Source organism: Aulostomus chinensis, chromosome 4 (assembly GCF_037954235.1).
Source record: "Aulostomus chinensis isolate RoL2024-O1b breed Wild chromosome 4, RoL_Achi_v1.0, whole genome shotgun sequence".
Classification (NCBI taxonomy): domain Eukaryota; kingdom Metazoa; phylum Chordata; class Actinopteri; order Syngnathiformes; family Aulostomidae; genus Aulostomus; species Aulostomus chinensis.
In genome coordinates, this window is record NC_141323.1 from 2,654,881 (window position 1) to 2,667,325 (window position 12,445).

A 12,445-nucleotide genomic window follows, 5' to 3' on the forward strand; every position below is an offset into this window, starting at 1 on the left:
CTTGTTTGGTATCATAAAAGAAGGCAGCAAACCAGACGATGTTTGCACCCTTTATTTTGATGACATAAAAGGTATTTTTCATCACAGGGAAAAAAAAAAAAACCTACAAGGTGGACTCATTCGGACACAGTCACTGTTGTTGAGGACATATAAAAAAGACCTATGTACATGTGAGGAGATCATTTCTGCAGAGGCTGCACATCAGACTTGTTCGCCCAGGTCAAAAACCCGAAACTTGTCGAGGTTGTAGAAGCAGGCCTTGACGACTCGCCCACCAAAATAACGCCCATTCAGATCCACCACGGCTGTGGACGAGAGAGAGAGAGAGAGAGAGAGATTGTGTCACAGTCAGACAACTTTCAACAGCATGAGTAGTGGTGTCATATTCAAGAAAACAGAGTAAATTTGCAGCATAAGCATTCTAACAGGCTAAATGTGAATATTACCTGATTAACATCAACATATTAGCATTAAGCTTGAAGCACTGTTGTGATAAGTTTAGCTTAACAGAGCTGGCAGCAATCTGGACATGATTTGAAGTTCTGTAACACAAATCCTTCATTCCACCCAACACCACTGCTTCAGCTCTCATACTGTTCCGAGAACATGGGGGACAATATTATCATCATTCCGAGTACTGTCACGTGTTTACGCTTCCAGAGTCAACATGCAGTGAGTGTCTGGGCAACCTTCCTTACAGAGATACAAAGCGTTCATTCTGTCCTCATGTCTTATCAATAAACAACCACTGACTGTCTGAGTGTCTCCATTCAATAATTGGTTCACGCCAGCCCAATCAGGATTACACGCCTAATCTCAGTACTCTCTTTATTGAAGTGTCTACTCATCCATACTCAATGAACAAAACAAATTTTGTGTGTGTGTGTGTGTTATGTTGAGGCGATTAGACTGTCTTGTATTAAATGGCTTATTGGTGACTCGTAAACTTCTGTCTACGGAGACGGCAGAATCTATCATTTTATAAAAAGGAAGTACTTCGTCACGTTCTTTCTAATGGAAAATGAGACTGCAGTGAACTCAGTGCAACATTACCTAGAGGACGAGACCCACAGAGGAACCAGCCTGCTTCTGTCGCAATGAAACCTCAGACCACACTCAGAGGTGGCCTGGCACTTATGCGGTCATATTCTTTAAGCAGTGTGCCAGTCAATCTTTCCTGGGCCTCAATGAAGGACCGCTCACATTCTTACACCAACAGCATTGTTTATTTGTTACTACAAAAAAAGTCTTGGCCTGCAGAATACGTGGAGATGTCTCCACTGAGATTTTGGATTACTGCCAAAAAATGTGTTCTGAGGCAAACAGAGTTTTAGATCATTTCCACTTCATAATTTTTTAAGTGTAGATGCAATTGTTAGAAGTACAAAAGCTCAGGTTATGCTTCAAACCAACTGCACCACGGACGACGGACTTCTATGTTACCAAAAATAGCTTCACGCTTTTGTTTTGCGGTGTGATGACGTTAATATCCGAGACAACCTCTGTAGTCTTGTTTATGCACTTCTTAGCCACCACCAGATTTAAAACAAACACTTTGCAAACCTTGAGTGCGATGTTTACCATTTACTGGTGTTTTTTTTCCTGCTAAAGTCAGTCCTCATTTGAGCCATTTAACTGAAAACCCGTTGACTTCGAGACAAGGGAACCTGGGGTTTAACTCATTCCTGCGTCACTGTCACGTGTGTCAAACATTTTGGGCAATTTTGTTTGCATGGCACATGTTAGGGAGTGATGAGACGTGATGATATGTAAAGGCATCAGATCCTGTGTGGCTCTTACTTTAGCTTGATGCAAAAATAAAACAAAAAAAATCAAGTGTTAAAGCAACCTACTGGGCCATTATTCTTTGATAAAGTCCAGTATTCTTCAGCAATACTGTTAAATGAGTGCCACTATAACTGGCTTCATTCATTTCCTCCCAATACATTGTGTCAGTTATTGCGTCGCACGATTTGCAACTAACACACCTGATGAGTGATTAGCCGTTTGTGTGTCACTTGGAACAAGTTCCAAAATGATGATTTGTTTCAACTACTTGAACATCTCTAACATTCCCCATCGCCAGAATAATGTCAAATCAGCCTCATCCACCATTACTACAAGAAAACCTCTGGAATGAGCTCAGGGGTCTCACGTCACAGTGATACCCTGACTGGTCTCCTACCTTGACCTAAAAAGTTGTCATATCATCGTTTCGGCATTTTAGACATTTGGGTGAAATTGAGTCAGAATCGGCATGCGAATCATTGACCAAAAATGTGTTTTCTGGGGTTGCAATGACCTTGAACTTTGACCTTCACATCTATTCAGTTCAAGTCCAAGTGGATGCTTTAGCCAAATTTGAGGAAGCTCCATCAAAAGGCTCATGGGGAATCTGTGATTGTATGGACAACAAAGTGATGTGTAATCAAGGCTTTATTTTCACGAACATGTTTGCAATCTATTGTGTTGCCAGCTGCTTAACTTGTAACTGAGGGTCATTTTCAACCAATGAAATGACCCCTGACCTCCCTCGAGGAAAAGAGCACGCCCCCTGGTAGCACTCAAATATGTCATCACCCAGTGTGATATAATTCTGCGTGGTTCTTTGAGCACCTGTCCTGCTTTCTCTGAGCTGTGATGTAAACGCGGTTCTGCCCATTGCCGCTGGGACATGACGGGTTTGCTGGGCCATGTGTGATGTAACACCACAGGGAGCAGAGTCTCACCAGGTTTCTGATCTGGGCCGACCCATTTAGAATAGAACCGCTTTCACCCATATTAATGGAGCAGTTATGCAATGGCAGGAAGAGAAGTGATACAATTACATAAAGCTAAAATACGGCTGCAAGAATTCTACTGTCATTATGACTCAGTAAAGATAGATGAATCTGTAGAAGACAAGCGGCAACATGTGCAGGCTCCAATTTGGAGCATCAACAAAGACTTTACGTTTGCTGCTGCCATGTCAGATCAATGCTCCAAGTGTGAAATGAACTGTGTCCATCCTTGTTCCGTGAGTGAGCAGAAGTCTCATTCAGGCTTGAGCCCAACAAAGTAATACTAACCTTTGATGGCTGACTCCACCCTCTCGAACTCCAGAAATATCCTGACAGCTTCATCGTCTGGTACATCTGCAATCTGAAGAGAAAAGTGGGTTTTGTCGGGTTTGATGGATGAATTTGCTCTGTTTAGTCCAACCTTCTCATTTATGATGCTTACCTCAAAAATGACACATTTAACAACTTTGCCGTATTTCTCACACTCTTCCTTAGTCTCTCCCTCCAGGTCTTCATCCACTTCTCCGCGGCCCACCATATTCTACACAACAAACACAGACATGAGGACAACCAGCATGGGCCCATTCTTAGGTCTATTCAATAAATTCACTGTTTCATGATATGCTTGAAACTTTATGTTACTAAGTTACATTAAGTACATTTCATTCATTTGAGCAGCACAGGTATGTTATTTTGCAGTTACAAAAAAACCTTTGGAAACCCTTCCCACACTGGTCTGAAACCCAGGCCTACAGGACACCAAGCATGCAGAACACAACACCAAAGAGGCAGGCTCATTGGTGTGGTAGGCAGAGTGCATATTTAACCACGGGGACAGCAATCTGTCGCACTGGCTTTCCCATGGGAAAGGGTGATCCTATGCTTTATGCATTCATGCATTCCTCGGGCATCCTCCAGCACACCTCTCAATTCCCAGGGTACCGCACACACGAGTACTTCACCCAACTCTGGTGTCCCTCATGCAGAGGTCATCCCCAACACAGGGGTCCTTTATACGGCTAATACACTGATACACCTAAGACTTCAAAGCCAATGATGCCACTTCTGACACCATATTTCGCAGAGGTAGGGGGTAGTCGCTCCATCGTGGGTGGTCTCCAACCCAGGCCTACCGGGGACCAAACATGCTCACGAACCATCCATCCCATCCCATCCTTCCATTTTCTTCCGCTTATTCCATTACAACACATATACACAGACAACCATTCAAAGTCACAGCCATGGTCAGTTTAGAGTATCAATCAGCCTAGTCTACATTTGCATGTCTTTGGACTGTGGAAGGAAGCCGAGTACCCGCAGAGAACCCACACAGGCACAGGGAGAACATGCAAACTCCACACAGAAAGATCCCATGCCTGAGCCGGGACTCGAAACCGGAACGACGAGGCAACAGTGCTAACCACTGCACCACCGTGCTGCCCAGCTCACAGACCACAACGCCAAAAACAATCTTGTTCGCATGGCAGCCAGAGTGCATATTTAACCTTAAAAACAGCAATCTGTCACAAACTCGCACCTCTTCTTGAAGAACACTTGATTTTAACAAAAGAGTTATGATTTCAGGAGACATACCCTAAGTAGGACCACTTTGGTTGGGTTTTTGAGGATCTCTGTAAGCGGGTTGGCGTCTGACTTCTTGGAGGGGTCCACTGGTTGGAGAGAAACAGAGACAAAGGTCACGTGTGCTTCCTCTCTCTGAAAGAATATTTACTGGCTGTTGGATGGAGCAACTAGAGGGAGAACAATACCGGGTATCATATCACATTGTATTGTTCCAGACTAGGAACATAACTCAATACAGCATGATAAATTAAACAATTCAGCAATGCTTTTGTTCAACGGCTGAAGAAAAATACTGTTCTGTGCTCGCCAAGTTCATAGTGATATCTACTTTTTCCCCCTCACATTTGCGTTGTTTCCTCATATCATTGTGTTAAGCTTCTCAGAAACTATTACCGTTGTTCTTGAACAAGCAGCACAGTTATAGATGACATATAACATCATATACACATCTAACAGGCTGAACACCAGCGGTTCTGAACTGTAGATCAGAGTTCATGAAAGTCTGTTCTATCCTGTTCACAGGCCTGATAATAAGACGTCCTCATGGTCCTCTCGAGAAATGAACTCTACAAGCAGCAAAGGGAGAAGCTCTGCTGAGACCAAAGCAGTGAGTATTCAGGGGTGACATCTAGTGGTCAGAGCCAAGCAGGTCACCCTTTTTCAGCCTTTGCTCATGTTTTGATATTGCGCAAAGTGTAAAGAAACAGTGGAATTAGCTTTGTGTGGTCATTGCAAAGGCAGGGGTGGGTGATAGTGTGTTTTTAAGAAAACCATACAGACTTACGTGAAGTAGGTGCCAGACCATACACTGGACACTTTTTAGTGAGTTTCTGTGGCACCATGTAGCTAATGTGTGGTGCAGTTCTTGTGTGGTCGTCTGCTTTATTAGAAAATTCTGCTGGTGTAGCTGGAAAACGATTTGAGGGCTTTGTCTTCTTTGTCTAGCGATGCAAATGACCAGACTGTAGCATAGTGAGCACATCTGGATGAAAGAATGTCTCTTGATGTTGTGGTTCTTGAACACTACAACACTGTTAAGATTTCAAACACGCTTCTTCTGAGGTCACACTTGTGACAATATTTTATATACAAAATACTTGATTAAAAGTTTAAGATTCAGACTTCTCCTTTTTGAGACGCTCATCTTAACTCAGATCCTGTCGTCTCCACAGCTATCACTTCAGTGAGCAAGAACCAACTTGAGGCATCGAGTCTAATCCAAATGTGGACAGCACCCTGTTTAGAAATCAAGTTGAACAGCAGCTTTGAGTCACTGTCGTTTGCATTAAAATGAATTAACATTATACTGCCCTTTATTGTGTTTTTGAGAGGGGTTGTTTTGTTTCCGTTTGAGAATATTGTGGGCTAAGTCTTAGAGCATCAGTCATTAACCTGTTGAATGCAATCAACTGGATGATCTCCCAAGATATTTTAGGTAGATCCTTAAAACATTCTTGTCAATGTCATCACTCTTTCCAGGAAGTGAGTCTGAATGACTACTGCTCCCAACTTGGATTGTGCTTGGATTTAATTATGATAAAACTAATTTTAAGAAATGCTTAACTAACTACATCATGGTGATGATTTGTTTTCACTGTGAGATGACAAGCATACAAATAAAAAAATTCTAGGGCTGTAATCAACCAAAGAAATTCTTGGTTGACTGAAGCCCTCAAATTTCCACTAAAAATCGACTAATTTTATATATGAAAAATACACTGTGTCAACTATCAGCACAAAACCTGTTGAGGAATATTTAGACAATTGTTTTTGTCATTCTATAATAATTGACAGACACTATCATTTAGCTCTGTATGTGTCCTGCGCACAGAGCCAGACTGAACAGAGGAGCTCGGCATCGCGGCTGAGGCACAAATAGACTTTTAACTTAAAACTTTACTCTTAAACACAAAAGACAAATCCACTGTAAGAATTTTTACAATTAAAACAAAATAATTATTAGACTAAAACATTAAAATGTCAATTCTGATATGTTCATATACTCAAAACTGACGGGACAACCTAAGGTGGACAAGTTAGCTTACCGTTTTTAGGTGATACGCCGTCGTGTTTGTCGTGGAGCTGAGATATGCAAACTGTTGTTGGCAAACTTTGCATTCGACTTTTTTTCCCCATTAATTATTTTCATGAAATGCTGCCACACTGCAGATGGCTTTGACATGGTGGACGAGGACTGACTTTAAATGAAACCGACAAAATTAAATACACATTCATCAAACCACCAGATGTTGGCCTTCTAGTACTCTTCAGTCTGTTAGTCTCTAGCGGGTCGGGCTAGTCCAAAATAGCAAAAACAAGGGCGGTGTTCAAAGATAGATTGTTATTTGTGAAACAGGGGTGCTTTCGGTACTTTCCTCCTGATGAAATGAACGTGGCAAAAAAATCGACCAATCAGAATTTTGGTCAAGCCATAAGTATCGACTAATAAATCGACCAGTCGACTGGGAGATTAAAGTCCTAAAAAAATACTTGTTTTTTGAGAGGAGTTTGGCAACGCAATGATAGGTTTATCTGGTGCAACTCTTGACGCTCTTGGTACATTGAAGTGGCTGGATCTAGCTTTGACATCTTAGATGATAGAATCAGTTGGTGATTACTGGGTTAGAGGGCAAGGATCAAAGTAGAAGAACAAATGGGAAGTGTTGGTCTCAAATTGAAGCAGACGAGTCAAATAGAAGTGCAGCTGATAGGGAAGGAAAGTAAGGTTGGCCTGAGAACAAACACCAAGCAAAAGCCGGATTCAAATTTTACCTAAATTAAAATGAAATTAAACAACTAGCACAGACTGAAGTTTTGCATAGGATACATTTTTCACACGCATTCTTTGGGGAAAAGTATTCTCTCTATACAGTAATGGTAGACCAAAAAAACATGAACGCGTACACTTGTGAATAATAGATGACTATAACAGCATATTCTTCATGGGAGGGAGGGAGGGAGGGAGGGGGGGGGAGAGAGAGAGAGAGAGAGAGAGAGAGAGAGAGAGAGAGAAAAAATGAGAGTGGAGTCCAACCTGCAGAGCCTGGGCCTGAAGTCTCAGCAGCACCTGCCTGGCTTGACCCTGCTGCTCATTCACAACACACACACACACACACACACACACACACACACACACACACACACACACACACACACACAATTATTAAGAATAAAAGACAAGACATGCATCTAAGTCACAGGTTAACATCCAACACATGCTGAAAATGCAACAATTTAGATTTAACTGACAGGAGCAGAATGAAAATAAACATGAAAAGAACAAGTGTGGAGCCAGATGCTTCTGTCGCTACTGAGAAGAGGTGACTTCACCAGCACTGCAGACGATACGGGGTATGCACTGAAGGCACTTTCCTACTGGGTTACACCCTGTCATTTGGACGAAGTGACAAAACATGCTGCAACATGACATTAAAACAAAGGACTATCTACGGTACCTAAATTAAGAGACAGTGGGACAAGACAGTGAGTCTGGCCAGTAGGAATCATATCTTATGACACTTCCAGACTGGATTACAGCAATTAGCTCAAATCAGGCTGCACCAATAAATCCCTAAAGACTCTCCAGTTTAAGTTTTTGCATCATGTTATGAATTCCAGTATTGTGGCTTGTTTGAGACCTGCAGGTCTTGACTCAGGATTGACTCCATACCAAAGATAGATATTTGGTCATTCTCTGTTAATGCTGCTGACCAAACTGTGACAATTTTTTTTCTATCAAAAAGGTCCTTCTTTCATTACCAAGACAAGCTAAAAAATAGAAATGTGATGATAAAAACTGTGACGAAATATGTATGATTTCAAGGATGAGACTTGACAAGACGAAAGTGTACATTATGAATTTACAGGACACGTAAGAAGGGAATGATTTTCCCTCAACTGTGCATCCTGTCTGTTAAACTGGAAACAAGACACCCCAGTCTTTGATGGATGTCCCATGCATGCAATGTATAAACATTCCGCTCCCAGGTGACACTACCTAAGCCTCACTGACAATGCTGGTAAGATGGCTTTCCACTACCATTTGTGTGAAAGTCAAAGACAAGTTTAAGTGTAAAACAGTGAGAGCGCAATGGTACTTTACAAATTTAATCAGTCAATCCCATCACCTTTCAGATAAGTCCCACTGAAATAAATAGAGAACATTATTTTGACTAAAAACTGACTAAAATGTAATGAATTTTGGACAACTAAAACTGGACTAAAACTATGACAAATATAAATAAGTAAATGTGGCTAAACTGATACGTATTTTCATCTTAACACTAAGACAAATCAATCTCATGTATGTCTTGCTGTTGTGTAACCAATTGTACCGCTCTCTGCTAACTTAATTGCCCCCCATGGGGATACATAAAGTTTTTCTGAATCTGAAAACAAAGTAGTTCCATCCCCTGTAACAAAATCTATTGCACGTCTGTCCGTCCTGGGTGAGGATCCCTCCTCTGTTGCTCACCCTGAGGTTTCTCAGGTTTTTCCCTGTTAAAAGGGTTTTCTATGAAGTTTTTCCTCAGTCGATGTGAGGGTCTAAGGGCAGAGGATGTTGTTATGATGCCACGTGAAGCCCTTTGAGACAAACTTTCTGAAAACGGGCTCTACAAATAAAACTGCCTTGCCTTGCCCTGTGGCATCACCTGCATACCCTCTATACAAGGAAACCTCACTTTCCATGCAGTTGACAAGCACCATGAGATGAAAGCTAGCAGTATAAAAAGGCAAACGCAGCAACAGAATATGAGGGCTTTGTTAGCTTACCAAACATCACACAAAGGATGTACTTACGTTTTTCTGCAGCGTCCCCAATGATGATCTTTCCGCCTCGCTTGCTGGTCTTCTCCACAGACAGTGCTGTGCTCAGGCCTTGCTCATGCTTCCCAAGACCCTGGCCTTCTTTGAAGCCATATTTCTGCATGATCTTATGGGCGACTGTACCTCTGCAGGATGTGGACCGAGAAAGAAATGTGATTTGACATGTCATTGCAAATTATTGATACTGTATCCAGTTATCTTTCTGCATTATCACATATGTGTAAAGTCTTAAAATAGGACTTAAGTAAGAACATGGATGCAAATAGAACTTAAATTATAACTTAAATATACACACATACACAGCAACTTGATGGTTACAACATTGTAATAAATACTTTTAGGAGAATATATATTACAGTTAAGGTAAAGTTATAGGTTGCGGAGTTAAGAGGTGTGTATGTGTGTGTGTGTGTCTGTGTGTCACCCACCCCATGTTGGCCAGGAAGGAACTAGTAGGTCCAGGTGGTGAGCGTGGCCGGTCTGAGTCCTCATACATAGGTGGTGGAATGGCAGCTTTTGAGCCTCTGGGAGGACGACCTTCATCCTCGAAAGGGTATGAGGAGGAGCCTGATGCAGGAAAAACACCACCACTGATGTACACTATAGCTTTATATTCTTTAATGTTTATTACAACGTTTAGTTGGCTCAGTTTAATAGATATTTTAGGCAGTTCCTTCTAATTTTATCTTTTGTATCAAAGTATAATATCTGCTCCTGTAGCAGTCACACATAGTTGACACTACTAACACTGCTGATAAACTGTGCGTCAGCTAATAAATCAAACTAATAAATGTCACCCTTCTCAGCTGTCCCACAATGTTTTTTTTCTATTTAAACTTACCAAGAAAAAAAAAAAAAGACTACAGCATCAAGAGCATTCTAACTGGTATTTGAATGCTGTTAGTGTGCCATCCAGCAGAGGAAAGCTGTGCATCCGGATATATCCAGATAACCTTCTACAGACAGAAACAAACTTGCGTTACACGTTTTAGGGCAGAAGCATGTCATTTTTCCCCTCTATCCTTGTCCTGACATCAAACTTCCATCCATTGTCTTCTGCTTATTCCTATTAAGGGTCGCGGGGGAGCTGGAGCCTATCCCAGCAAACGGACGGGATGAGGCGGGGTTCACCCTGGACAGGTTGCCAGTCTGACATCAACTTCTCCTTGTTATTTGCACAAGATTGTCATGAAGTCTTGTCTTGATACGAGTTTCCGTATCCTGCTAATGTCATTATTGTTTATTGATAAAATATAATTGTACTTACCATCTCTGTCTACAAGTGATGAAGGAGGGGCAATGGCGGCACCACCCATACCTGCGAAAGAGTGAAACAGGCACAAAAACATCACCAATCACCAGTATAAATTTCTCTCAATCTGGTAATTTAGTGATGAATTTCTATCAAAATAGATCTGAAAAATAAATCAAACTAGAATGGCTGCCTTGCAGTTGTATGTAGTTTGTTTTGATTTTTGGTACTTCCGATCTGATATTTATGGGCAAATTTCAAATGTGCAAAAAAGGTGAAAGTAAAAAACTGGATAAAAATACCGGTACACACCAGGGAGCAACTATCAACACCTATAACACAAGCCTAGTAAAAAATCCTCACTTCGTTTTCTTCTCTCTTTCTCATAATCCTCCTCCTCGTCGGAGTCACCCTCAGCAGCCGGGAACCTCGAGAAACCACTTGGTGCTCCACCATCATGTCGGTCTTTCCTTTTCCTGAGAGACACAGTTGTAGATTTAGACAAGCGAGGTTTCTTTCCATCTGAAGGCTTCGAGCTTGCAACTACAGATGCATTTCTACTTTTCACAAGCTTGTCAGTGATTGCCACTGTGAATATGTTCTCTTATGTTGTGGGTGTATGTGAGCTATGAAAAAGAATGACTGTACTTTTCCCTTTCCTCGATCTCCTTCTGTCGCTCCTGCTCCCTTTGCCGCTGCCGTTCTTCTCTGTGCCGTTTCACCACCTTCTCATAGTCATTGGGAAACATTGGGTCATACTCGTCTGCTAGCGGGATTAGCACATCTCCAGATGAGAAACCACTGGGCACAGCATCCTGAAGAACAGAAATGCTTTATTTGAAGCTGCATGTATGAAAACCTGACACAATGCTCAAATAACTGCACAAACATTTGACACACTGCATCATTAGCTGAGGGTTCAGATGAGTAAAACAGACCTTGAGTCCAGCTGCAGCATGGGGAGGTGTGTCTGTGATCTGTCTCTCTTCACTGGAGCCTCCTCTCTTTAGGTCAATGACAGGTGCCAGGACAGTAGTCTGCTTCATTCGCTGGGTCTGCACATGTATGCACATTCATGCACACACAACATCAGTACAGGTTTTCATTTTGTAACTGGCTGGACTTAGCGGAATACATTTAAATGTGTTTCTCTCTGTTCACCACTGACACAAGACGGGTCTTAAATTTCATTTTCTGGCAGAAAAAAAAATGTAAATTTAGAAAAACAATACCTATCATAATTCAATCTGCATCTAACATAATGGTGATGTGGAATTCAAGCCCTAAGCGCATTACCTCTAAGACTAGACTATTCAGGGTCATGGGAAACTACATATTTTGAGAGGAACATTTTGTCATAAATACTGCAGGTGTGATTCTAATTTTAATTTTTCTTGTATTAAAGCTGTTTATATATATTTACTGGAGCCTCTGTCATACGCTTAACAGGACGGATACAAATAGCTTGTGTGCATACCTTGGCCTGCGTCAGAGCCGCCTTCTTCACCTTCAGCTGGGACTGAAGCAGCTTGAAGTTCTTGGACCAGCCTTCGGTCTTGGTGTCACTGGCACCAACACCGAGGTCATCGTACAGTGACATTGCTGCACGACAGTGCCTCAATTACCTCCAGACACAGATAGGTTTAAGAATGTTGCAAATCGTACCGCCACCAATGTGATTTGGATATTAAAAAAAATTCAATTCAAATTGAGCAGGCCAGTGGACCGGCTACTAGCTAAAATTAGCTAATGCGAAGGCAACTACCGAGCCGTATGTTCCCGAAAGAATTAAGCTACAACAAAAGGTAATGCAGAGTCGCTTTTTTAAAACCTATCGACTTTAAAGACAACTAGACATTCACCAAACATAGGTTTTACCACCACATTTATTGTAGCGTTAGCTCCTCGCTGGAGGCGGCGATACGTAACGGCACAACAACACGAGCTACAAAGAGTGACAATCGACGACATTTTATGACGTTTTCTTTTTTCGCCACCTAGT

At 41.8% G+C, this 12,445-nt stretch overlaps 1 protein-coding gene across 1 annotated transcript; it reads right to left on the minus strand.

Annotated features, from left to right (window-relative positions):
* Positions 1–36: 36 nt before the first annotated feature.
* rbm17 (RNA binding motif protein 17) lies at positions 37–12,411 on the minus strand. The gene is made up of 12 exons (XM_086201039.1): positions 11,921–12,411; positions 11,382–11,498; positions 11,092–11,258; positions 10,807–10,919; positions 10,459–10,509; positions 9,620–9,758; positions 9,165–9,316; positions 7,399–7,449; positions 4,374–4,450; positions 3,223–3,321; positions 3,069–3,141; positions 37–305 (listed from the first exon to the last, which is right to left on the minus strand). The coding sequence occupies exons 1-12, from the start codon at positions 12,041–12,043 to the stop codon at positions 202–204; spliced, it is 1,266 nt and encodes a 421-aa protein (XP_086057165.1). The 5' UTR covers positions 12,044–12,411; the 3' UTR covers positions 37–201.
* Positions 12,412–12,445: the final 34 nt, after the last annotated feature.